At 42.8% G+C, this 27,726-nt stretch overlaps 1 protein-coding gene across 1 annotated transcript; it reads left to right on the top strand.

Moving 5' to 3' along the window:
• On the top strand, nucleotides 1–27,425 carry LOC138161407 (carcinoembryonic antigen-related cell adhesion molecule 6-like). The gene is made up of 9 exons (XM_069088230.1): nucleotides 1–67; nucleotides 999–1,361; nucleotides 4,209–4,484; nucleotides 4,567–4,839; nucleotides 10,174–10,309; nucleotides 10,919–10,968; nucleotides 12,347–12,408; nucleotides 14,549–14,602; nucleotides 27,309–27,425. The coding sequence occupies exons 1-9, from the start codon at nucleotides 1–3 to the stop codon at nucleotides 27,423–27,425; spliced, it is 1,398 nt and encodes a 465-aa protein (XP_068944331.1).
• The last annotated feature ends 301 nt before the right edge of the window (nucleotides 27,426–27,726 follow it).

Here is a 27,726-nt window from a genome sequence, read left to right as displayed (position 1 = left end):
ATGATGGAGAACCCCTTACAAGCTCCCCACAGCGGAGGCAGCTCCTGCAAGGGGCTTGTGTTCACAGGTGAGATACCAGCTCGGCTGGAGCTCAGGGGAGCAGAGGGAGCTTCAAGGATTCCAGACCAGACAAACACAAATTGATCAACAGAAGGACCCAGGATCAAGGAGACTAGTCCCAGGGGGTCTGTCCCAGAGACAGTCTCTGCAGACTTGGCCGGGGGGTCTTCCCTAAGCCAGGGGTAGATGGGAAGTAGTAGCTCAAGGCTACAATCCACATGACTAAGACTCAGGCCAATGTCCAGTCCTGGAGCTGATCAGCCTCTGAAGAGGCTGAGGGAGGCTTTACAGTCATAGGAGACCTGGGTGAGACCCAGAGGTGCCAGCTCTATTTACTAGCTGAGTTACCACGGACAGCTCACTTACCACTCATATGTTATGGGAACCACCTTCCTCACAGGGCTGTTTGAGAGGTACTCTCTGTCAACCTGAATGCACCCAGGGTTTAGTGGGAAAGGCCCTCCCTGGGGTTGGCCCTGAAAATCTGGGTTCAAATGCTGTCTCTGCTATTTCCTATTTAATACTGATCACACTGATTACCTTATATGGGCCTCAATTTCCTCATCCCTAACTGAGGGAGTTTGACTCAAGGCTCTCTAAGGTTCTATCCAGGTCTAAGATCTGATTTCTATCTAGAACCACAACACTTTAGTGATTCATTTCTACCTTTAGTGTCTTGCTTTCACACTGGCAGATCCTTTATGAATCAAGGAGGGAGCTTAAAATGTGTTACTGACTAAACTCAGATAATGTACAGAGACTGGGGCTGACAGATTGATACAGAGGCACATGAAGCCCCTTCAACCATATCCCACTGAGCCTGCAGCAGACCCTGGGTCAGGCTTAGCAGCTGACTCTCTTTTGTTGGGGATAGCTCAGTGACCGGGGCGCCTCAGGAGGACAAGGGGACCCTTTCTGCCTCCTTTCACCCCTCTCAGCCTCCTTCCTCAGTTGCTGGATCCAGCTGACATCTGCCCAAAGTGCTTCTGTCCGTGTTGTGCCAAACCCACCCTATGGGACAGTGGGCAGCAGCGTCATCTTGGACATCCTGGGGTCGTCAAAGCAGCTAACCAGCTATCTTTGGTTCAGAAACACAGTAGAGTCCCCCAGCCCAGTTGTATCTTTCTACAATGCTTCTTCTGGAGAGCAGAAGACAGAAGAAAGCCGAATGGAGGTGTTCTCTAATGGCTCCTTGTTCATCGCTGACCTTACCCTCGGTGACACTGGTGACTACATTGTACTACTTCTTAATCCCAAAAGCATCCCTATAAGAATGGCACAAGGACAGCTAGCCGTGTATGGTAAGTGCTGCCCTTCCCATGGCCACACCGTCCCTCAGGCTGGGCTGAGAGCCCTCCCCTAAGCCCCTTGCACAGGGAGCAGGGAGAATGCAGAGCAAGACTCCTGGCAGCCCCAGGGCAGGCTGGGAGAGATTAGCCCAGGGAGCGCCTGGAGGCCCAGTTCAGGCAGGGCCCAGGGAGGCTGACCTGACCAGGGATCCTTTGTAATGCCAGCTTTGTCTTGAAAGCCTACATCCCAAGAAGGGGGTGGGGTAAGCTCAGAGCCCCTTACAGGCCCCTAATTAACTCTAGAAAGGAGAGACTCTGAGGGTAGGAGGGACAAAGAAGGTGCTGGAGGAAGGGGGTCAGCTTGACATGGACTCAATTTCCCTTATATTGTCTGAGCGCCAAGCCTAGATAGTGTCCTTAAAGAGTCTGTGAGCCCAGGCATCCTTGGGAGAATATGGTGGTTGGAAATGGACAGCTGGAGTTTCTTTGGGGATAATTTCCTTCTTCCTCCAAGATTTTTTAGGCCATTCTGTGAAACTAGGAGAGGGCACTGAGGGCCCTGGAGAGGGTACCGGGCCTCTCCAGTTATGCCTGAGGTCTATGAGGTAGGGGAAGCATTGCTGGGGGTGGGAACAGTAACTGACACTCCCTTCCCAGCTAGGCCCAGCAGAGTCCTAATTACCCACTGAAGGACTCTAATAGGGAAGTAGGTCACTGATGTTCTATATGGTTCCCAAGACCTAGACCACAAGTGGGGATGTCCCAGGGGGGCCAAAGTTACCCAGAATCATAAGCACAGCTCTCCACCAGGGAAACAAAGGCCTGATGACTGATAAGGTCAAGGATAAGCAGAGGCTGGATGATCATCGATCCAGCATGCTGAGGGACCTTGGGCCAGGTGCCCCCTGACCCCTCTGGTTCTCTGCTGCTCAGACAGGGGCAGACGATTGGCCTGCCCTGGGTCTCTTCCCAGCCAAGGCTACTGAGCCCTGATGCTACAGAGTCTCTCCTGGGGCAGAGCATCTGCTGACCTCTTTGTGCTCCCAACTGGTCAAAGGAGGAACAGAAGCTGTACTAGGGGGAGGAGAAGGGGGGCAAACATTTATTGAGTGCCTACTGTGTGCAGGTACCATGCTAAACTCTTTACAAATGTCATCACATTTGACCAGGGATAGTATATAAGGCTCAAATCTGCAGGGACCCTGTGGGATCCCTAGCTTCTCGCACCCCAAGCAGGGTACTGTGGATGCCCTAGGTCTCCTTATGAGAGTCCTTGTTCATGCACCTTCCCAGGGAAGGTTTGTGGAAGGGAGCCCTGTCACTCTCCCAAGAAGGATTCCCCTCCTGGCAGGGTCTCTGATTTGGAAAGGACACTGGGTTTGCCAATGAAGCTTCTATGAGGGCCTCCAGGTAACCCCCTCAGGCACTTGAAGAAGGGGCACCCGTCTATAGGGAGACAATATACTCAGAGAGAGAATTTGGGGGGTGCTGAAGTGAGCCTGGCTTCAGAGGCAGGACCCCGGATTCCAACCCCAGGTCTAATATTTATTAGGCAATGGACCTTGTTCAAGGCACTTGGCCTTAGGGAGCTAATGTGAAAATAAGGGGGTGAGTCAGATGATGGTGAAGGCCCTTCCAGATGGAGATCCAGAAGCTTCTGATCTCTGCCAGCTCTGAGCCTTCAGGTGCCTGGTCTGGGAAAGGTCCACAAGGACCATTGGGCAAAAAGAAAGAGAGCTAAGGTGGGGAACAGGAAACAGTCAGTCACTTTCTTTCTGAACAATCTCCTCATCACTTTGAACCTCCATTTTTTCCTTTGTTTGCTGGGATGCGAGGATCCTGGGGGGTTCATGCACTTGGAGATAAAACAGACCTAGAAGCCAGCTAGTCCTGCTCATTAATTTTACATTTAAGGAAACTGAGGCAAAGAGGAAGTAATTATCAGAATGTGGAGAGGAAACAAGGCCTAGAAATATAATATGTGTGTTAACTACTTCCTGGAACCACAGTTAGATAGGAGCTGAGTAAATTAAAGGGATAACGGGAACAGAGAATTATGGGAGCCACTGTGGCTTCCCTTTCTTTTTTGTCAAAGATGTCTGGGGCAGTCAGGATGGTGGACCCCAGGGCCCCCTTCTCAGGTAGATGCTTTTAAATGCAGAAAATAAAATCCAAAGGAATTCAAAGGAAACAATTCTATTGAAATAGTTATCAACATTAAAAAAAAAAAAAAAGGTCGCTGATCGCAGGTTAAAGACTCCTGAATTAGAATGAGAAGATTGGTGAGAGGCTGGGAGGAACTCCAGTGGATAGGGAGCATACTGGGCCTGGATCCATAAAGATTCAGATGCTTAACTAGCTGTGTGACCCTGGACAAGTCACTTAACCACTGTCTGTCTCAGTTTCCTGATCTGTCAAATGGAAAGAATAATCACCCTACCCCCCAACATTGTTGAGAGGATGAAATTAGGTAGTATGATATTTAACTCAGTGCTTGACAAGAACAATAATCATAATAATGAGGATAATGACAGCATTTAGACAGCCCCTACTATGTGCCAGGCATGGAGCAGGCACTTCACAAATGCTTGACTCCACCCCCACCTCAGTCACTAGTTGTGCATGTCCCAGGACCTGTCTGGGGGAGGAGCTGGCCCAGGACACAGAACTCCAGCCCCTGGGCCTCCTGCTCCCCTTCCTTATTAGCACAACTCTAGAACCAGGGGGCATCCCCCTCCCCTGGTGCCAGGAACTATTGCTGTATGTGTATAATGGAAGTGTTTGGGCTTTAGAGGACATGACCTGGTGAAGACACAGGCCAGTCCCTCACACAGCTCTCTCTTCTTTTCCTCTCTACAGAAACAGCATCCAGACCTACCATCTCTGCCAGCAGGACCAACTTCATGGAGAATAGCACTCTGGTCTTCACATGTAACACGAAACATGAGGGGATGAACATTCTGTGGTTCTTCAATAATGCAGTCCTGCCACTCAATGAGAGGAAGAATATGTCAGAGAATAACCGGACCCTCACCATCAAGAACATGAGGAGGGAGGATGCTGGGTCCTATCAATGTGAAGTCTGGAATCCGATCAGTGCCAGCAAAAGTGACCCCCTTACCCTGACTGTGAACTGTGAGTGACTGAGTTCCCTCCCTCTCCAGTCCCTTCCCCAACAATGACTTACATCTCATCTCCCTCTCTCTCCTTTTCACAGATGGACCAGACAACGTCATGTTTTCTCCAACCCCTGTAAGAGACGAGATTCAGGCTATACTCAACAACCCACTGATCTTAGTCTGTCAGGCTGAGTCGTACCCACCTGCACAGTATGGATGGCGAGTCAATGGCACTGTGAATGCTAACTTCTCTAGCAACACGTATGCCATCAACAATGTATCTTGGGAAGATTCAGGAAAGTATACATGTTTGGCCTGGAACAACATCACCAACATAACGGTCTCTAAGGACGTCACCATCAGGGTGGTCGGTAAGTGGTCTCTCCTTTCCCCGAGAGTGAGCTTTTTGGCTTGACCAAAGGTGGGATGCCAGGAGCAAGTGCTCAGACCAAAGAAGATGGCTTTTTCATGTTGAACTGGGAGAGGACATGGAAAGAAAGAATCTGATTCTGGGAAATGTGGTCATACTTGTAGTGAACACTTTATCTTTGGTAAAAATGGAGACCAGCCTCCCTGTCTCCTAAATTCATCATAGAAACTGTCATGTACAATCAAGTTCATTTATCATTCAGCACACACTTACGTGCAGACCTTTTGCAGAGCACTGTGACAAGCAGAGGAAAAAGATAAGCTTTAGCCAAGACTCCATGACTATATTCAGGGACCTTACAATCACGTAGATGAATCAGACCCCAACCACAGTTAGCTGATACACAACATTACATGATGTGCATACTTAGAATATGGCTACAAAATAAAGTGTTACAGGAGACCTGGGGGAAAAGAACCTTTCAGCTTGGGGATGGGCAGAAATCTGGTCTGGTTTCATAGAAGAGCTATCACTTGAATTTTGTTTTTAAGGTTTGGGGTAGTGTAATGTAATGCCAAGGAGCAAGCCTGATATATTTTGTGATGGATAATTACATCAGCATATCTGTAATTTCCATAGGCATTGTGAATATTGCATTGCTGATACAGGTAGTTTAGCAGGTCAAAAGGAAGAATATTCTGTTTCTATGGAGAAAAGCCTGAGCTGAGGTTTAGAGAGGATGGAAAGTACATTATGTGTCTGAGTGCAGAACATAGAACAATGCAGCCTGAACAGATAATTCATGGTCAATAGAAGTATTAGAGACTGCTGCTGCCATTTTTCAGAAAGCATTGAATGACCAGGCTCAGTATGCTTATGGTTACTCAGTAGGTAAAAAGGAACCCCTTAAACCTACTTAGCAGAGAAGAAGAGATGATCACACATATATCTGGTCAGTGCACATCATTCATCAATACTGGGTAGACCAGCAACTCAAGGCTCAGAGTTAGTTTAATGTGGCCATTGTCTCATCTCTATTGCATTTGTGACTTGGCCCAAACAACCTGGATGTGTAAAAATCTGGGAAATCTAAAGTTCTTTTTCATCCTCTCAATTCCTAGTAAAACTGGCCTCAACTCCAAGCTAAGGTGATAAGAAATAGAGCTGGGAGTGGGCAGGAGTTGTCATAAAAGTGCGTTTGTGGAATGTTTTTTCACTGAGAGACAGACCATGCAAGGTAGCAGAAGGAAGAGGAGAAAAAAGATCTCCATCGCAACTCTCCTTCACAGCTACTTCAACAAAGTTCTCAAAAGAGCAAGAGACCAAGAGTAAAACCCAGTGAGTCATTTTTCCTGCCCAGGTCAGCATAGTTACTAAGACCACAGTCTGGGCACTTGGACTAACTAGGAAGGTGCCACAAGACTCGAGACTAAATAAGGACCCTAGGTTGCATACCTGGGATAGAAGTAGCCAGGGATTGAGCAGAGATGAGCCTGGCACTGGGCAAGGAGCATTTACAGGGGCCAATGACCCGCTCTGCCATCTGAGCCCAGAGCTATGTCACAGAATCAGTGCTGAAGAGGGGACCTGTGCCAAGGGGTGGGAGCAGCTGTGGTCCTGAGGCTCTAGAGTTGACAAAAAGCTGGAGTTTCATTGTCTATCTGGGTCTGAGGTTTGCAGCTGAGTAAGCAGGATAGAGAACTCAGAACAAGGCAAAATCTGCCATTCTACAACAGAACCTTTTAGCTAGCTGATAAGAGCTATGGCCAATAGCAGTCTACTGGACCCCAACTAGGACAAGTCTGCAGTGGGGTTACTAAAACCCAGATCTAAGGCAAGAGCTTGTCAGACTCAGACAAGGGGGGTAGGGATCATCATTCAGTCTAGATAAGATTGCTTTGGGCACACTGAAGGTTAGCAGGTCACCTTCCTGAGCCACTCCTCATTTCCTTAAAGAACACAACACTGAATACCCAGAGAAAGCAGCAGCAAGATACCAGAGAATACAAACCAAGACCAAATAAGAGGCGCATATTCCTTCCAGATGGGTGCAGAGCCTGGTTCTAATAACAAAGTACCGATTCAAGAGGTAAGGCTAGAATAGGGGTGGGGAACATGCTGCCGTGAGTCCACATGTGGCTTTCCAGGTCCTTGGGTGTGACCTTTTAACTGAGTCCAAGTGTTATGGAACAAAGCCTTTTATTGAGGGGATTTTTCTATGATATTTGGATTCATTAATAAAGCCCCACTTGAGGACCTAGAGGTCCATGTGTGACCTTGAGGCTACAGCTTCCCCACCCCTGGGCTAGAATATTGAATAAACCAAAAATAGTACCATGAAAAAATGTTGGAATATGACATTGAGACAGGCATGCCCAAAATTCAAACCCAAGGGGAAAAGTTACTTGAAAATATTTACAAGCAGAGTCTCAAATTATGGCATATAGCATTTTACTAGTATTACCTCATTTAAACCTCACAAGAACCCTTGGAAACCAATGCTATTTTTATTCCCATTTTACAAATGAGAAAACTGAGGTAAACAGAGAATAAGTGCTTGTCCAGGATCACACAGCAGGTAAGCGTCTGAGTCTGGACTTGAATTCAGGCCTTCTTGATTGCAGGTCCAATACTTGATCCACTCTACCTTCCAAACTATAGAGGAAATAATTAAAAGAAGAGCTGACAGCTTAGTACAAGTAATCCAAAAGTTACTCCAGTAACAGACTCCCTGAAAACTGGAATGAACCAAACAGAAATTAAAGACAACAAGAGATATGAAAACAATGTCCAAATACTAAAAAAAAAAGATGATGATTATGTTAATGATATGATATAAGGTATCTTAAAGCAAAAACAAACTACCTTGAAAATAAGTTAAGAGGAAATCTGAAAGAACCAACTGAAAAAGAATTTGGACTTCAAACTTTAAGAAATCATGAAAGAAAAGTGCCCTGAGTTACTAGAACCAGAGGGAAAAGAAAAATGGGAAAAATTCTCCTTCTGGAAAAAATTCTAAATAAAAACTCCCGAGAACATCACAGCCAAAATCCAGAGCTTTTAGATCAAAGAAAAACATATTGTAACCATTGAAAAAGAAAGTGTTCAAGTACCAAGGAGTCACAGTAAAGATCATACAAAGTTTTAGCACTAAAAAGGAATGGGGATGTTGGAATATGATATTACAAAAGGCAAAATTATAGGCTTATAACCAAGAATAATATACTCAGCACAATTGAGTATAGTCCTACTATGGGGGAAATGGACCTTTAATGAAGCAGAAGCCTTCCAAACATTCTTTTCTCTCACTTCCCTCTTTTTTTGTAGGGGAAAGAGTGAGGAATGAGAGGAAAAAGTATAAGAGAACAAGATGACAAAAAACACATAGTGATTATAATTGTTAATGGAAACTATGTGGTCACCCACAAAAGAGAAGATTAGAAAGCAAAAAACAAACAATATGTAGCCTATAGGGAAGACATCTTTTTTTTTTGCTTTTTGGAGGGGGGAAGGTAGGAAAATTGGGGTTAAGTGACTTGCCCAAGGTCACACGGCTAGATTTTGTGTATGTGTATGTGTGTGTTAAGTGTCTGAGGCCTGATTTGAACTCAGGTCCTCTTGACTCCAGGGCCAGTGCACTATTCACCTAGCTGGCTCGGGAAGACATCTTAAATATACAGATTTATAGAGTTAAAATTAAGGTTCTAGAGCAAAATCTATCATACTTCATCTGACCTCAAAAAATAACCATAGTAATCATGATCTGAGACAAGCTAACAGCAAAAGTGGACATGATGTAAAAATATAAGCAGGAAAATGGAATTATGTTGAAAGGTACTATAGACAATGATTTACTGTAGGAATGTAACAATTAATTTGCACCAAGTCATATAACATCTAAATAATAAAACTTAAAGGAAAAGCTGTTACAATCACTCTGGTGATTATTGAATAGGAATAGAAAAGAATATACATATTTCTCAGCTGTGTGTGACAGTTTTACAAAAACTGACCATGCCTTAAGATATTAAAAACCTAACAAATAAATACAGAAAGAGAAGTATTAAATACATCTTATACTGATCACAGTACAATAAAATTTTATTTAATAAGGAACCTTGGAGGAAAAGATTGAAAATGATCAACTAAATTCTAAGCTTAATTAGGAAGAACTGGCTGATCAAAGACTGTTCTGTCATTTGTCCACTTGTCCAGAGTAAGAGATCTCATTTCTATCAGCAAACCTTAGCCCATGCTGTAATAGATGGTAATCAGTATCATAAATGACAACACATGGAGCATTTGACATACAAAAAATAAGACACAAACTGAAAGAAAGACTAGACACAGGAAGACCAGTAAGGAAGCTATTGAAAAAATTCAGATGGAAAATGATGAGAGCTTGAATTTGTGAATTTCCCCATGGTTGTGGGGAAGGGGAGAAAGACAGGGTCACAGGATGAAAAGGTGGGATGTGTATTACTATTAGATCATCTAGTGTATACTGAATTGTTTTATTGACTGGGAAATTGATGTCCAGAGAAGAGAAATAAAAAACTTGGTGAAGATTCCAGAGTGAGCAAGTGACAGGGCCAGGATTCTAATCTGGGTCTCCAGATTCCAAACCCCTGGCTTCCTCTGTTCCAGTGCACTGCTTTTCAAGGATAAATGTGATAGATACTCATTTAAAGATTTTTTGAGGAGAAAAGTGACATCATCAGGATGGCATTTAAGGAAGATTACATTTGGATAGTGGTATAAAGGATGATTTAAAAAGTTCAAAGACCAGAGGCAAGAACATTGGTCAGAAAACTATTGGCATAATTTGGAAGAGAAGAGATGAAGGGGTCTGGTGTGGAAGCTGAGAGGAGGAGGTAGATGTGAGAGATACTGTCCAAGTAGAATAAACACAAACAAGCATAATGTTAAGGAGAATATCATAGCAATTGATTGCATGTGAGGTTTGAAGGACACAGAAGGTCAAAGATGTTTGCTAATTTGAACTTGGGTTAGTGGGATGTGGATCCATCAGCAGAAATAGAGAAGAGCAATGGGCATAATGTGGGGAGGAAATTATAGATTCAGAGACTGGATACATAGAGTTTGGTGTTCTTGCCCAAAATTCAGGTGTTTCCAAATGTTTGCCAGATACCCTGTAATGTCATCTTGCCAAGGAGATGCCCAGGCTGTGAGGAACAAAGGCCAAGTCAGCTTTATTGATTTACAGGCAATCAATAAGCATTTCCAGAGTGCCGGGCACTGTGCACAAGTTTAGGCACTTCATACTGGAGACCACTCAAAACAGTCAGGTTCTTTTCCTCTTCTTTGTCCACAGTGGACAAGTATCCAGGAAGAGGGAATGGCTCCTCATTCTCTGGAGGGGCCATGATTGGCACTGTGATTGGACTTGCAGTTGGAGTGACTCTCATTGTGACCTTCATCTATTTCCTGTTCTTCAGAAAGACTGGAAGGTAAAGTGATGTTTCCTTTGCTTGTCCTCCCTTCTATTCTGTCTCCCTGAATGGGGGAGAGATATCAGTATGGTGCTGCACCTTGTACCCACTTCTGGACCTGATCTCCCTCCCTTCCCAAACTGCCACTTTTCATTACTAATTCCCTTGGCTACCTTCCTTCCCTGGGCTTACATTTTATCCTATTCCTCACCCTTGATTGCCTCTTGGAAACAAGTGTTCACTTCCTCAGTGGGGTGGGGACTGGATCTAATCATTTTTCTTAGATCCTCAAACAAAGGCACTGAAGTTCCAGAAGGCACGGAAAGAAAGAATGGAAGGGGCTGAAGAGAGAAAGGAGATTTGTACTACTCACAACCTAGTAAGGGACCAAATGAGAGAAAAGTTCACTGAGGCAGATCCAGACTGCATGGACAAGCTGAGTAGGGGGCTAATACCATCCGTACACGAAGAAATTATGAGTGAGGAGGCTGTATTTAGGGAGAAGGCATGAAGCCTGATGAGTATCCAAAGACAAGCATTGACTCTGTTCTGATCATCCCTTCCAGCTTGGGGAAATATATTACTTATTTGGGGAACACCAGTCCCACATGTCTGTTCTTTCTTAAGGGCAAGCAAACACCACCTCTCAAAGAAGAACCATTCAGCATCGAAACATGGTAAGTGAAAACACCAACCAATAAAACCAGTACTTCATGGCGGCCTTGAGATTTATGGATTCAATCACAGTCACCTTTCTTTATTTCAAGGAGAGCCTATGAAGTGTCCTAATGAGGGCCATCTCCCTTTCCTTTCCTTTTACAGGAACACCGGAGTTGAAAGGAGCCCTTCATTTAATTAATTTTAAATAAATTTATTACCATGTACCCTCCTTAGGCACTGTCAAAGCCCTTCATATTTAGAGAAGACTTAAGTTATTCTTTGTTCAGGGCCTAGGGATGGTGACTCTCAATATTATCCACTCCCTTTTCTAATCCTCAGCTCACATTCTGACTCTGTGCTTAACATCTGTGTGGCCCAGGGCTAAAATCTCTATGTCACAATTTCCTCAGGTGTGGAGAGAGGGCTGCAGTAGCTGACGTCCATAGTCTGTTCCACCTCAGTATCTCTGCTTCTAAATAATGTCTCAAAGGCAAGCTGGCTCTGAAGCACAAGATTATAGTCACTGTGCATTGTTTTGTTTTCACCACAGGCTGCCATGGCCAAAGAAATCATCCACATATGGTCAATCTACTGAGCATGAGTCATTCTAAACTTAGTGATAGAAGCCCTTCCACAATAGAGGAACCTTCCAGAGCTGCCATCCTGGAGGCAGGGTCTTGAGGACCTCTGGGTCACCTCCTTGCCTCAATGAGTCACCACAGTCAGGCTCTGCAATCAAAATGACATCTTCCTTGCCCTCACCCAGAGCTTCTCTGTTCCCTCCATTAAGACAGATTCAGAGATGAGAAGAGCTGATAAGACAGGGCCCAGCTAGAGTTAGGATCCAGAAGGCCAGCTCTTAGAACCAAAGACCTGGAAGTCTTAACAAATCTGAGTGTGTACATCCCATCATGAAGTCTTAGAACCCCAGAAGCTTAGAACTCTACAGCAAAGAGATCCCGGAATTCCATCACTGGGCATTTTCTCATTCTGGCCCCCATGCCTGGAAGGCTCTCCCTCCTCTTCACCTGACTTTTTGGCTTCCTTAGAGTGACAGCTAAGACCACAACTTCCACAAGAAGCCCTTCTTCATTCCCCTTAATCCTAGTTCCTCCCCTCTCTTGATTATCTCTCCTATTTATCCTGTCTGTACACAGCTTGCAAGTCGTCTTGTCCTTTAGACTGTAATCTCCATGAGGGCAGGGGTTGTCTTCTTCTTTTCTTTGTATGCCCAATGCTTAGCACAGCCTCTGCCACATAATAGACACTAATTGAATGCTTAGGATCTGAATCTCTGTGGCAGAGATGGGGAGGAAACAATTCTCCTGTTCCCTCATGGAATTCAGGCTCAGGATACACCAAAGAAAGCTTTTGTTTGGTTTTCTCTCCCTCCAGGTGATGACACTGGCCTGTATGAAAACACTGTTTGCCTAAAAGGCTCAGCTAAGTCTGGACAGGTAAGATCCGTGACTATGGCATCACTCCTTCACTCACTCCCAGGACTTTGGGGTGTCTGTCAGAGAGAGGGAAGGGGCCCCTTTGTTCTGACCTGGAGATTCTTCCTGGCCCTGAGTCTTAGACTTTTAATGTGCCTGAGAGATTGCAGGATCACTAGAGCGCCCCGATGAACTGGAGTGTCTGAAGGAAAGCAAAAAGAAGGGTGATCATTCCTTAGCACTGTGAAGAGATCTGGTTGGGGACCAGTCGAGAAGAGAAGACTTTGGGAGAGGATGTGGGGGCAAATAGGGACTTGATAACTCTCTTTGGAGGCATGACATGTCGGGGAGGGATTAGCTTGACCCTCCTTGGCCCCACAGGAGAAGGCACAATAGGGAGCAAGGAATGAAATTAGGAGAGGTCAATTCAGGCTTGATGTCAGGAAATCTTGCTAGAAATGAGATGCCAAGTGTTCTTTCCTCACCATCCCCATCTCTCCTCTTAAACATGACAATACTCTAGTTGAAGATATCATTAGCTCAGCTGTGGACTGCCACAGCTGCTTCATCATTGGTGTCATAAGCTCCAGTGGGGTCCCTCTCCTGCACACAGCTGGTAAACATATACATAAAGCGCCAATTTGTTCAAGTCCCTTCAGTATATCAAAAAGGTTCGGTGGCTCTCGATTGCCAGAAAAAGGAACTATAACCACTCCTGGTTTCTTTGGGTAGTTTTGCTATTTTCACTGATGTACGGAACTCCCATTCTCTGTGTTGTTAGGCAGCCTATAATCTTAGAGATCTGGTAGCCATTGAAACCTTAAGGGACTTATTCATGTTCTTAAGGTCAGTTTGTGTCAGAGGTCAGACCTGAAATCTGTTCCTTCTGAATTCCAGGTCAAATCTTTACCCACTACCCTCTACACCTTGGATGGATCTAAGGTCATTGTTTTCATGTTCATTACACTTTCATTGTCCTTCCTCCCTTCAAAGGTTCAATCTGATCAGTCACTATTGTTCAAAGGATGCCATTTCTCACCTGCCCTCTCTGGGCCTCTCTTCAGGCTCTGTGCCATGCCTGGAAGGTGCTCCCTCCTCACTTCCTTCTCGTTTCCTGTCTAGTTCAGCCCAAGTGCCAACCCCAACAGAAGCCTGCCCTGCTCCTTCCCACTGCTTGCGCTCTCTCTGCTCATTCTTCTCTATACGCTTGCTATCTGATTGTCTCTCTACTAATGTTTTCCTCCCAACAGAATATTAGCTCCTTGACTGCAATACCGTTTCAGTCTTCTCTTTTCTACCTATGAATAAAGGAATGAATGAATAAAACAATCATTCATTAATGAATGATTCATATTCAAATCATAATCAGTGCTCACTATCTGATAAGCACTCTGCTAAGTGAAAGAGTTCATTGTGCATGAGATCATGTTGAAATTGCTAGAGATCACGCATATTGAGAAATGGTGGGCAGATTAGGGACATTTTGCTTTGGGAAATTACAAGGCTGGTAAATGGAATCAGAAGTCAGGCCAGAGTTGATGTGATCATGGTTCCAGAGCTGGAAAGCAGGAGAGAAGGAAGGGTTATAGTGGGGGTGTCTAGCTTTGGAGAATCTGGACTGAAAGGGTCCAATACTGGGGGACTTATTTGGGAATCAGTCTTGGCAGCTGGTGAGGAGCAGTCTGGGAAGGCAGTGACTCGTGACTGGAACCTAGAACTTGGTTACTGGGCAACTGCTGAGGCCACCACCACTCAGGACAGGGAGGATTTTCATAGCAGGAGTTCCAGGTAGGAAAAGAATGAGTCTTCCTAGGATCTAAGGCACAATGTCTGGCACACAGTGAGAGCCAAATTAGTGCTTATTGAATGGATGCAGGAATGGTCTACCAGGGACATGGTGTCCTCTTCCACACTGGGAGTCTCCAAGAAAGGCTGGATGACCCCTTGTCTCATAAGTTCTAGATGACATTGCTATTAGGGTCTGGGTCAGACTAGTTCTCTGAGGTCCCTTCTAACTCAGGAGATCCATGACTATGACATCCTAAGACCCCTTCTGATTGTCACATGTCATTAAGTTCCTTCTTGAAGCATTCTCTGTCTTAAATTCCTTTACAACTTCAGCTTTTGGAGGCTTTACTAGCTGTTGTTTCCCCCTTCACAGGGCCTGGACTCCTCCCCTGCTTTTCCTGAAGTCCCATCTGAGAGTGCCTACCAGGTATGTGCACAAGGAGGGACCAGGGCTCACTCAGGGATGAAGGGAAAAGTCAAAATGCTGGTTGTCGGTGGACTTCTTGTTGCTGAAGGGACAGGGAACAGGAACAGGATCAGGATGGAGGGATGTAGAGGCAGTTTGGAGAGGAAAGTGTCCTCCTCGTCCCAACATTTATTCTGAGATGCCAGTGACTTCTCTTCTCTCTCTCTGCAGGCATTGGACATCACCCAAGTGTATGTTAATGGAAAGACTGATCCTTGGAAGAACGCTCAAGCCCAAGAGAGAGGGAGAAAGTCCATAGGGATGTTGTAACAGCCTTTCTCTTTCCCTGCATTAAGGACAGTTTAGAGGAATCTCTCAGGGAAGAAAGCCAAGACATGAGGGAGAAAAAGAGACTGGATTTTGGGAGAGAGAAGGCATCCAGGGACCAAGGGACCTATACCATCCAGAGAAGACTGAGAGGTAGAAAGGAAGACAGAGTTGTGTGTAGCCAAATGTGTGCACAAACAGTTTAGAAGCCAAGGTGCCCTCTGGAATGAATTTGGGTGCATACTCTGTTGGTCCCCAAGTGCTCCAATATTTTTAGTGTCTCCATATTTCCTATCTTCTTTATTCCCTTTATCCATGTAAAAGTGCTTTTGGAAACTTCCATGTTTATCACCACTGGTCGTGGGTGTAGATGACCCATCTACATGGTCCTAAGATGTTGAGTTTCTCAGAGTCAAAGAGTCCATGATCTTATGCTCCTGAGTTTCCATGGAACAAGGAATCTTTGGCTCGAGACAACAGCATTTCAAAGATGGACCAGATCATCTGGGTCCTCCACAAAAGTAGCTGATGGCAGTGGGAACCCCTATAGTGTATAAAGAAAGCCAGTCACAGAAGGACAATGGCAACTGACCACGACTGCTGATGGCAGAAAGAAATGCCAAGAATGGGCTCTAATGACAGTGATGCTTGGAGCCCTTCTCATAGAGTACTTCACAAAAGGAAAAAAAGGACTTCCAGGGCCAGGAGCTGGCCTTAACCCCTTAACTACAGGGATCCTCAATCCAAGTATCTCAGCATCTTTTGGTTTGAAGTTTGTACCCATTCCTTTCAGGGGAGCTGCGTTTATGACAGAATGCATCCCAGATTTTTGGGTTTAGACAGGATGTTTTGTACCAATCGTTCTTACTGTCCCTTCTCAATAAATACTTTTGCTAACAATAATTGTCTTTCTGTCTGATTGTGATTAGGGAGCACAGTTGTAGCAGCTCATGAGAAACAGTGCTAGACACTTTACCCCTGAGAGAATAATCATTAGCTCCTTCTGGGGTCCCCCAATCATGAATGGCAGTGATAACTGACTGAGGTGCTGCACTATCAGGCAGGTATCCCAAAGGTTTCAAGGAGAGAAAGGAAGAAGCCATCAGTACATAAATATATAGAACAGCAGTATTTGTTGTAGCAAAGACCTGGAAACAAACTGGGTATTCATCCAGTGGGACATGGATTACTTGACTCTGGTGTATGAATATCGTGGAATTTTGTTGTGTCATAACAAATGTGAATTTGACGGATTCAGACAAACATGGAGGGAATTATATCAACTGTGCAGATTGAAGAGAGCAGAACAGGGAGACCAATTCATAGAGTGTCCAGAAGAATAACAAAAGTGAAGACATCCAGAAAGCCTCCGAAGTTAAGCCATTGAGGATCCCAGTCATGACTTCAAAAGATGGCTAATGCAAAGAGATCATAAAAATGGGAAAAGGATCCACATGTATAACAATATTTATAGCAGCTCTTTTGGTGATGGCAAAGAATTGAAAATTGAGGGGATGCCCATTGGTTGGGGAATGACTGAATAAGTTGTGATATCTGAATATCATGGAATTTTATTATGTACTATTATGCTATAAGAAATGATGAGCAAGTGGACTTCAGAAAAACCTGGAAAGACTTATATGAACTGATGCTGAGTGAAATAAGCAGAAGCAGGAGAACATTGGACACAGTAACAGCCACATTATCTGATGACTGACTTTGATAGACTTAACTGTTCTCAGCAGTGCAAGGATCTAAGACAACTCCAAAAGACTCATGAAGGAAAATGCTATTCACATCCAGATAAAGAACTTTGGAGTCTGAATGCAGATGGAAGAATAATATTTGCGCTCCTTTTCCTTTGTTGTTTTGTTTCTTCTTTATCATGGTTTCTCCCATTAGTTCTAATTCTTCTTTACATCATGACTAATATGAAAATATGTTTAATGTGAATGTGTAAGTAGAGCCTATATCAGACTGCACGTTGTCTTGGGGAGGGGGAGGGGTGGAACGGGAAGAAAATTTAAAACTCAAAATCTTATGGAAAGAATGATGAAAACTAAAAATAAATTAATTAATTTTAAAAAATGAAAAGATGGCTGATGAAATGTGTTTCCCACCCACTGGCCAGATGGCAATGGGCATAGCCCTTGGGGAATGGACCTCAACTTCCCAGGGAGATCAGGGGATACAGAGATCCAGTCTTAGTCTCACAGAAGAGAGGGAAGAGGAAAGAGAGGACACCACAAATTTATCCTTAATGACACTGCAACATGTGCCCCCAAAGTCTGTATGCCCAAGAAGCTCTGTCCCACCAAGATACCCCTAGATAAATGGAACAGGGAGCTATGTCCTCTCTCAGACATATACAGTGAGCCTGGGATGTGCCTGAAGCAGAAGAAGGTAGGGCACTGGATTTGGGGCTAGAAGACCTACATTTGAACTCCAGCTTTTCTGTTTCCACCCTGTGTGACCCTGGAGAGGCCACTACTCTTTATAAGCCATTTTCTTCCATTGTCAAATGAGGTTGTTGGACCAGATCATCTCTAAGGACACTAAATCCAATGATCTTGTGATTTCATCTTCCCTGGGGGAGGGAGATATGTGTCATTGCATCTCACCCCTTGACCCAGAATTGTTCTTCTTGTCATTTAAATGTCACTCATCCCTAGACCTTGGCTTAATGTGTTGAAACTTGGATGCCTTGTTCACAGATGCTTACTGTGTTACCAGGGGCTAGTCACTGGACTACTCTGGGTATCAATTTCCTCTTTGTCATGGAGGAAAATACTGGTTGACCTTGCACACTCACAGGGCTATTTGATGGGAGTTTGTTTTTAACCACTTTAGAGAAATGGGCATTTTTATGAGTCTTCCCTATTTGAGCAGAAGCTTAACAATGAGAGGCATAGGAATTCCACTCCATTTCCTCCCTCCCCCAGCATTGTGGTTGTTCTTTTTGTTGTGTCTGACACTTTGTGACCTCATGCACCATAGCCTGTCAGGTCTTCCCTTCATTTCATCATATGAAAGGCAAGAGGTGGAATGGTTGAGTGGAAAGAACAAGGGATTCAGGGAATGGGAGACCCGAGATCACATCCTGCTTCTGGCACAACTTATCTAACAATCACTTCATGTCTGAGTCTTGAATGCCTTTTTAAGAAGTGAAAAAAAAGTTGACCTTGGAGTCAGGAGGTCTGGGTTCAAATCCATCTCTGGTACTTGATGTCTGTGTGATCCCAGGTGAGTGAAGGGGATTCTGGCTCTTGGAAAGACACTCCAATCATCTCATGCCGTGCCAAATGCTTTCATGGGGAAGTTGGGCTCCACATCAGCCCTAGTGTGTGAAGAAGCAGACCAGGCTGCCTCGGCCATTGCTTGACCCAGATTCCATATCTTACTGCAGGTTTGCAATGAGGGTTTTGCTTTTCTTGCTTTCGTAGTGGGGGAAGAGGGGAGAGAAGAAAGGCTGATTCATATCTGAAAAAAATTGTTTTTTTAAAGTTTATAATTTTGATTCAATGAACTTACAATCTAGTAGGGAAAAGACAGCACACAAAAGGAAGCTGGAGAAACAAAGGAGGGATACCACGGGGTACCTAGCAATAGGGAAGCTGAAACCTAGCAGAGCTTCAGATAGAAAGTACAATGAGCCAGAAGTCTAATTTTTGCTATGTTTAAAGGACAGTTTTGAAAGAGTTTAGTGCTCAGCCTCTACCTAAATGGGAGAGGAGGCTGAGGGAGGCGGGAAGAAGAATATCAAAGACTTGAGTTGGCAGCAGGTGATAAGATGTGATCAGGACCTTGTTCAAGTGCTGAAACCCAACAGATCTGCTGATGGAGCGTGAAAAACAGAAGCGTTCTAGTTCTGTTCCCTTGGGCTCCCCTTTTTCTGCTCTGTATGTACATTTTTTCCTGATGCTCTTCGGTTTTTCCAGTCCCAGTATCTAGTAACTACTGTCTGTCCCTCCCCACCATGGGTAGAAGTTCTCCTGTAACAAATAGGTAAAGTGAAGAAAAATGAACCACAATGAATTGTCTGTGTCTGAGAAAGCTCATGCATCAACTCGCTACCTAGGGATGGGAGGTACATTTCATCGTCCATCTTTTGAACTCAAGATTGCTCAGTGCTTTCATCAGAGTTCTGGGGTTTTTCTGAAATTCTGTCCTGCTCCCCTTACTCCTGTTGTGACCATTGTATGAATTGGTCTCCCTGTTTGGCTCTCTTACTCTGCATCGGTTTGTATAAAACTCCAGATTCCTCTGAATGCTGTATTCCTCATTTCTTGGGGCACAGTAACTTTTCAGTGTATTCACAAACCACAGTCTGCCAATCATGCTCCATTTGATGAACAGCTCTTTTGTTCCTAATTCTATTCTATAACAAAAAGTGTGGCTATAAATATTCTTTTACAAATTAGTCTGAGGATGTGGATAGTGCAAAGACAATCAGAGTAGCTCTGAGCCCCCACCTACCAGAAACCCTGCTTCATCCCTTTCTACTGTATTTCACTGAGATATGGTCATGTGACTTTTCCATGTTGGAGTTGCCTCTCACCTCCATGTGAACAGCCAGACTTGCTTATCTGAATTCTGAGTTTTAATCATTGCAAAGTTTCAATGAAGAGGGGAAATGACCCATAGAATATCTATTGTTTAGTTAGATGGTACCAGTTTCTACAAAATGAGTGCTATTCACAAAGCATAAATAAGAATTCTCTACATACAGGAATTTATGAAAAAATAATTGAGCAATGTGAGGGTGAATTTTGTAGACAACTCTTTCTGTGCTGACACATCAGCAAGAAATATCAGCAATCTTCCTGAGACCCAAGAAGCCTGACTGGAGTCTCCATAGGTCCAGGTGAGGCTGCCCTCTTCCCCAAGGCCACAGGATTCCTTCAGTATACTCATTAAATCCAGAGCCAGTTTTCCTAGGGTCTTTGTGGAAGATGGCCTCCAACTATGCCTTTCCCTTTCCAGGCCTCAGATCTCACCCTCCTCCCCAGTTCCCAAGATGCCATGTTTGACATGGAAAGAGTAGGGAAAATTCAGGTGGGGCTCTGCCTGAGGTCAACAGAATAATCTGTCAATGAAGGTCCTTATGCAGACTGAACAAAGTTAAATAAAAAATCCAGCCCAGATTGTCTGTCTTATTAGCTGAAGACAAAGAATGAATGATCAAAGATTGACTGTGACCTGTCAACCTGAACTTTCTTATGGCTTAGAAATCTTTCTTATTCTTGGCCACATATTCTGCCCCCAACTCTGATATTGGTTCCTAGTGAGGTTCAATTACTGATTCCTGAACTCCTGGACTTGAAAGCTCCACAACCTGGTATCATTCTACATTTCTAGCCCAATCTTATCCTACTCAAATTTGGCCAAACCAGAAAACTGTTCCTCCTCAGTCATATCATTAAATATCCTATTTGCCGGACTTGGTTCAAGCTGTTTCCTCACACCAATAACCTCCTCCTCCTTCTTTTTTTCCTTGCTTTTTAGAGGGCAATTGGTGTTAAGTGACCTGCCCAAAGTCACATAGCTAGTAATTGTGTCAAGTGTCTGAGGCCAGATTTGAACTCAGGTCCTCCTGACTCCAGGGCTGGTACTCTATTCACTGTACCACCTAGCCACCCCTCCTTCTTCTTTTTCATCTCTTGAAATTCTGTCCTTCCAGGAAAACCCAAGTCACAGGAAGTTGTCCCCAATCCTCCTCGTTAATAAGATGTTCTCACCTCAGACCTCCCAAGGCATTTCTTTTGTATCAAATGAGATAGCATATATAAAATGCTTTCTAAACCTTCAATCATTATATCAGTGCTGTCATAATGTGATGGTGATGGGTTATTTTTATTATACATCTCTAAAATACCTAAGCTAGACTTTGAGTTTGAAACTCTGAAATAATTGATGGGAAAAGGGGGTATCTACATTGACTTGAAAGGACCTCAGAAATTCTTCCCTCTCAGGTTTTCTTCTGGCTACTCTAAGTATATTTTGTATTTGCCTAATTAATTGATTATTGTCACCCCCCCTCATTAGAATGTAAGCTTCTTAAGAGCAGGGCCCTTTCTTTGTATCTCCAGCACTTAGGAGAAATACACAATGATTATTCACCTACCTTGGCTGAGGCACTGAGCTAAGCACTTTAAAAATATTACCTTACTTGATTATGTGCTTATCACAGCACCTGTCAAATAGCAAGTGTTTATTAAATGCTTTTTGACTGACTGATCATTGACTGAATCCAGGCAGAGGGGACACCTATGCAAAGGTGCAGAGGTGGGAGATGGAGTATCCTGTATTCAGGACAATCGCTCATCTAGTTGGACTGAAAAATACTGCACGAAAAAGAAATATTTGTGAAAGGCTCTCAATGTCAAACAGAAGAGTCTTTCTTTTATCCTAAAGGCAATAGGGAGCCATTTCTTTTTTCTTTTTTTTTTTTTGCTTTTTTTTATTAATTCTTTAATTTATTAATTTGTTTGTTTCCTTTTAATTTACAGGATTCAATTCCACAATTCCTTGAATTTCACATTTTGTCCCCCTCCCTCACCTCCCCCCACATGGCGTCTTGTAATCAAGTATAAGATCTGTAGATACTTTCACATTATACAATGGTCAGGTTATAAGGATGGATTGTAACAGCTGGGATGAAAATTGGTATAGAGGACATAAAATCAAATAAGAGAACAAAAAAGATCAGGTATTTTGCTTCCACCTGGATATAAATTTAGTTCTTTCTAGTTCTTTCTCTGGATGCACGTTTTTCTCTCCATCATGCGTCTTTTGGGATTGACTTATATCCCTGCATTGTTGAGAAGAGTCCAGTCTATCAAAGTTGGTCATCACACATATGTTGTGTCCGTAATTGTGTACAAATTCCTCCTGGTTCTACTCTTCTCACTCAGCATCAGTTCTTTTAAGCCTCTCCAGGTAAATATGAAGACCGCCTGCTCTCCGTTTCTTATAGCGCAATAATATTCCATAACATGCATATACCACAACTTGTTCAGCCATTCCCCAATTGATGGACACCCCCTTAATTTCCAATTCTTTGCCACAACAAAAAGAGCTGCTATAAACATTTTTGTACATATGGGTCTTTCTCCCATTTCTATGATCTCTTTGGGATATAACCCTAGGAGTGGTATTGCTGGATCAAAGGGTATGAAAGTATTTATAGCCCTTTGGGCATAGTTCCAGATTGCTCTCCAGAAAGGCTGGATCAGTTCACAACTCCACCAATAATGCATTAGTGTTCCAGTTTGCCCACATCCTCTCCAGCATTTGTCATTTTCCTGTTTTGTCATCTTAGCCAATCTGACTGGTGAGATGTGGTACCTCAGAGTTGTTTTGATTTGCATTTCTCTAATCAATAGTGAATTAGAGCATTTCTTCATGTGCTTATAGATAGCTTTACTTTCTTTCTCTGAAAACTGCCTGTTCATATCCTTTGACCATTTATCAATTGGGGAATGACTTGTATTCTTATAAATTTGACTCAGTTCTCTGTATATTTTAGAGATGAGTCCTTTGTCAGAGACATAGGTTGTAAAGATTCTTTCCCAATTTCCCACCTCCCTCTTAATCTTGGTTACATTGGCTTTATTTGTACAGAAACTTTTCAATTTCATGTAGTCAAAATTATCCATTTTACATTTTATAATGTTCTCTAATTCCTGTTTCGTCATAAAGTCATTCCCTCTCCACAAGTCTGATAGGTAAACTATTCCTTGTTTTAGCAGACTGCTTACAGTATCAACCTTTATACCTAGATCATGAACCCATTTAGACTTGATTTTGGTATATGGTGTTAGATAATGGTCTATGTCCAGTTTCTGCCATACTATATTCCAGTTTTCCCAGCAGTTTTTGTCAAATAGTGAGTTCTTATCCCAAAAACCAGGGTCTGGGGGTTTATCAAACAATACATTACTGTAGTCATTGACTTCTGAATCTCATGTACCTAATCTATTCCATTGATCCACTCCTCTATTCCTAAGTCAGTACCAAGTAGTTTTGATGACTGCTGCTTTATAGTACAGATTGAAATCTGGTAAAGCTAGTCCACCTTCCCTAGCATTTTTTGTCATTAATTCCCTTGATATTCTGGACCATTTATTCTTCCAGATGAATTTTGTTACTATTTTTTCTAACTCTATAAAGTAGGTTTTTGGTAAATTAATTGGTATGGCACTAAATATATAATTTAATTTAGGTAAAATTGTCATTTTTATTATATTAGCTCGACCCAGCCATGAGCAATTGATATTTTTCCAATTAGTTAGATCTGACTTGATTTGTGTGAAAAGTGTTTTGTAGTTATGATCATACAGGTCCTGGGTTTGTTTTGGCAGGTAGATTCCCAAATATTTTATAATGTCTACAGTAACTTTAAATGGGATTTCTCTTTCTACTTCTTGCTGTTGAATTTCATTGGAAATATATAGGAATACCGAGGATTTATGTGGGTTTATTTTATATCCTGCAACTTTGCCAAATTTATTTATTGTCTCAAGCAGTTTTTTACTTGATTCTCTAGGATTCTCTAAGTATATCATCATATCATCTGCAAAGAGTGATAGCTTGGTCTCTTCTTTGCCTAACTTGATTCCTTTGATTTCTTTTTCTTCTCTAATTGCTACTGCTAACATTTCTAGTACCAGATTGAATAAGAGGGGTGATAATGGACACCCTTGTTTCACCCCTGATCTTATGGGAAATGTTTCCAGTTTCTCCCCATTACATATAATACTTGCTGATGGCTTTAAATAGATGCTACCTATTATTTTAAGGAAGGCTCCATTTATTACTATGCTTTCTAATGTTTTTAATAGGAATGGATGTTGTATTTTGTCAAAAGCCTTTTCTGCATCTATTGAGATGATCATGTGGTTTCTGCTAGTTTTATTGTTGATATGATCAATTATACTGATGGTTTTCCTAATATTAAACCATCCTTGCATTCCTGGAATAAATCCTACCTGATCAAAGTGTATTATTCTTGAGATAAATTGCTGTAGCCTTTTGGCTAGTATTTTATTTAGAATTTTTGAATCTATATTCATGAGGGAGATTGGTCTATAATTTTCTTTCTCTGTTTTATCTCTTCCTGATTTAGGTATCAGTACCATATTTGTGTCATTAAAAGAATTTGGTAGGACTCCTTCTTCACTAATTTTCCCAAATAATTTGTAGAGTATTGGAATCAATTGTTCTTTAAATGTTTGGTAGAATTCACTAGTGAATCCATCTGGCCCTGGAGATTTTTTCCTACGGAGGTGACTGATGGCTTGTTCAATTTCTTTTTCTGAGATGGGATTATTTAAGTAATTTACTTCCTCTTCAGTTAATCTGGGCAACTTGTATGTTTCTAAATATTCATCCATTTCCCTAAGATTGTCAAATTTATGTGCATACAATTGGGAAAAATAATTCCTAATTATTGTTTTGATTTCCTCTTCATTGGAGGTAGATTCACCCTTTTCATTTTTGATACTCATAATTTGGTTTTCTTCTTTCTTTTTTTTTTTTATCATATTGACTAAGGGTCTATCAATTTTGTTGGTTTTTTCATAAAACCAGCTCTTGGTTTTATTTATTAGTTCAATAGTTTTCTTGATTTCGATTTTATTAATCTCTTCTTTAGTCTTCAATATTTCTAGTTTAGTATTTAATTGGGGATTTTGAATTTGTTCTTTTTCTAGGTTTTTTAATTGCATGCCCAATTCGTTGAGCTCCCTTTTCTCTAATTTAATCACGTATGCACTCAGGGATATAAAACTTTCCCTAAGAACTGCCTTTAATGTATCCCACAGATTTTGGTATGTTGTCTCATTATTATCATTCTCTTGAATGAAATTACTGATTGTTTCTATAATTTCTTGTTTGACCCACTCATTCTTTAGGATCAAATTGTTTAATTTCCAGTTAGTTTTTAGTCTGTCTTTCCCTGGCCCTTTATTGCATATAATTTTTATTGCATCATGATCTGAGAATGATGCGTTTAATATTTCTGCCTTACTGCATAGAATTGTGAGGTTTTTATGCCCTAAAACATGGTCAATTTTTGAATATGTGCCATGAACCGCTGAGAAGAAAGTATATTCCTTTTTATCCCCATTCAGTTTTCTCCAGAGATCTATCATACCTATCCTCTCTAAAATCCTGTTCACCTCCTTAACTTCTTTCTTGTTTATTTTGAGGTTGGATTTATCAAATTCAGATAGGGGGAGATTAAGGTCTCCCACTAGTATAGTTTTGCTATCTATTTCTTCCTCTAATTCCTTTACCTTCACCTCTAGGAATTTGGATGCTACACCACTTGGTGCATATATGTTAAGTAGTGATATTGCTTCATTCTCGATGGTGCCTTTTAACAGGATATAGTTTCCTTCCTTATCTCTTTTAATTAGGTCAATTTTTGCATTTGCTTTATCTGAGATAAGGATTGCTACCCCTGCATTTTTTACTTTAGCTGAGGCATGATATATTTTACTCCAACCTTTTACCTTTACCTTGTGTGTATCCCTCTGTTTCAGGTGTGTTTCTTGTAAACAGCATATTGTAGGATTATGATTTCTAATCCATTCTGCTATCCGTCTCCGTTTTATAGGAGAGTTCATTCCATTCACATTTACAGTTATGATTGTTATCTGTTTATTTCCCCTCATCTTATTCCTGCCCCTGTTAATGTTCGTATTTTCCCTCCCTTCTCCCTTCCTCCCCTTAATAGTTTTCCTTTTGACCACCACCTCCCTCAGTGTTCCCTTTTTGGCCCCCCTCCCTTTTCCTCCCCTTTTCCTCTTACTACTTCCCTCCCTACAAACCACTCCCACCCCCCTTTTGTAACCCTTTCCCCCTCCTACTACCTGTAGGATATTGTTATACTTAATGAGGTATGCTATTTTTTCTTCGCATCAAGAATGACAGGAATAGATCTCATGTGAAGCTCCTCTCCCTCCCCTCTTTCCCTCTAAAATGATGTGTGTTCTCCTTGTTTACCTTTCTAAGTCACTGTTGCTTCTCGTAATTGGAGGTTGAATTTTCCATTGAGTTCTGGCTTTTTTATTAAGAAGGTCTGGAACTCTGTTATATCATTGAATGACCATCTCTTTGCCTGGAAGAATATGCTCAGTCTCGCTGGGTATGTGATCCTTGGTTGTAATCCGAGCTGTTTTGCCTTCCTGAAAATAGTATTCCACTGCCTCCGATCTTTCAGTGTGGAGGCTGACAAATCCTGTGCAATCTTCACTGTGGACCCTCGATATTTGAATTGTTTCTTTCTGGCCGCTTGAAGTATTTTCTCTTTTATCTGGTAGTTCTGGAGTTTGGCCACAACATTTCGAGGATTTTTCAGTTTGGGATCTCTTACAGCAGGTGTCCGGTGGATTCTGTCGATTTCTATTTTCCCCTCAGGTTCTAGTATCTCAGGGCAGTTTTCCTTAACGAGCTCTTGGAGAATGTTGTCCAGGCTCATTTTTTCATCATAATTTTCTGGTAGGCCTATGATTCTCAGATTATCTCTCCTGGATCTGTTTTCCAGGTCAGTTATTTTTTCTTTGAGGTATTTTACCTCTTTTTCTAATTTTTCATTTTTGTTGTTTTGCTTGGCTAATTCTTGGTTCCTCATAGAGTTATTTGTTTCCATTTGTTTAATTCTGGTTTTTAGCAAATCATTTTCCTTGGTTAATTTTTGAAGCTCCTTTTCCATATCATACACTTTTCTTTTTAGAGAGATGTTTATCTCATTATAATGTTTTTCGAATTCTGCTATTTTCGTTTTGAGAGAATGATTCATTTTGTCTTCTATCTCTCTCATTTTGCTTTCAAAGTTCCTTTTGATCTCATCTTGGAGAGCCTTCTGTGCTTGGGATCCATTCCCTGTTGAAGTCTCAGCTATGGGTGTGGAGTCCACATTGTCTCCCTCTGAGGTTGGTTCCTCCCTCTGAGGATAGTAGGACTCCAGAGTCTTTGTCTTTGTAGTCTGCTTTCTACCCATTTTGAGGCAGTGTCCTAGCCATGCCCTTCCTCTAGGATCCCAAGCCTTTACTGTAGAGGGTTTTGCCCTGGGGCAAGAGTTACTATATCTTCAGGGTTAGAGGGGGGGTTTGGAGCAAGTGGGGTTCACTCTGTCATCCTTGTCTTTGGAGGTCCTGAAAGGGGCTTTTTTTTTTTTTAAAGATTTCTGGGCTATGAAGCGGTAGCCCCAGGAGTGTTTGCTGTCCAGTATAGGGGCCCCTGTATTTGCTTCTTACCTTGCTCTTTCCAGTCCCAGCCCTTTGATGATAGGCCTGGTAGTGGACCTTGTGGTTGGTGGGAAGACTTGCCCTCCGAGTTGATCAGGCCCCTTCCAGGCCTGCATCCGCCAGCCGCTCCATGCCTTCCTGCACAGGCCACTGCACCTTCCCGGCCTGCTGCCGCCGCTGGGCCTTCCCGGGCTGCGCCCGCCGCGGCTACCACCACCAGGTCTTATGGCTTGCGTCGCTGCTGCGTGCCTTCCCAGCCTTGAACCTCTCACTTTGTCCTTTGTGTCTATGTGTTGATAAATCTGGAAACGGCCCCAGCTGCTGCTGATCTGGAGTCCCTCTGGCCGGTGGCTGGTCAGGCCCGCCCTGGGGCTAAAGCCTCGGCGTGGGGCTGGACTCGGCTCCCAGAGCGCTGCGCTGGCCGATTCCTGCCAGCCTGCCGGGCTGTCCTCGGCGGGAGGTTAGCTCCTCTGTGTCATTATGTGGGTTCTGCAGCTCCAAAGTGTGTTTAGAGTCCCCTTTTTACATGGATTGGGGAAGGTGGAAGCCAGAGCCGCAGGAAGG

This window comes from Petaurus breviceps, unplaced genomic scaffold, assembly GCF_028583685.1.
Source record: "Petaurus breviceps papuanus isolate PSGF00001 unplaced genomic scaffold, PetGlider_PUasm1.0 185, whole genome shotgun sequence".
Lineage (NCBI taxonomy): Eukaryota > Metazoa > Chordata > Mammalia > Diprotodontia > Petauridae > Petaurus > Petaurus breviceps.
The sequence above is the reverse complement of the archived record's forward strand: the minus strand, read 5'-3'. Positions and strand labels throughout refer to the sequence as shown.

Excerpts from the sequence above, each read along its gene's own strand:
- LOC138161407 (XM_069088230.1), top strand. The coding sequence starts at position 1 with ATGATGGAGAACCCCTTACAAGCTCCCCACAGCGGAGGCAGCTCCTGC. Across the intron at positions 1,362-4,208 it reads AGGACAGCTAGCCGTGTATG|AAACAGCATCCAGACCTACC; the intron begins GTAAGTGCTGCC and ends TCCTCTCTACAG. Across the intron at positions 14,603-27,308 it reads CATCTGAGAGTGCCTACCAG|GCCACTGCACCTTCCCGGCC; the intron begins GTATGTGCACAA and ends CTTCCTGCACAG.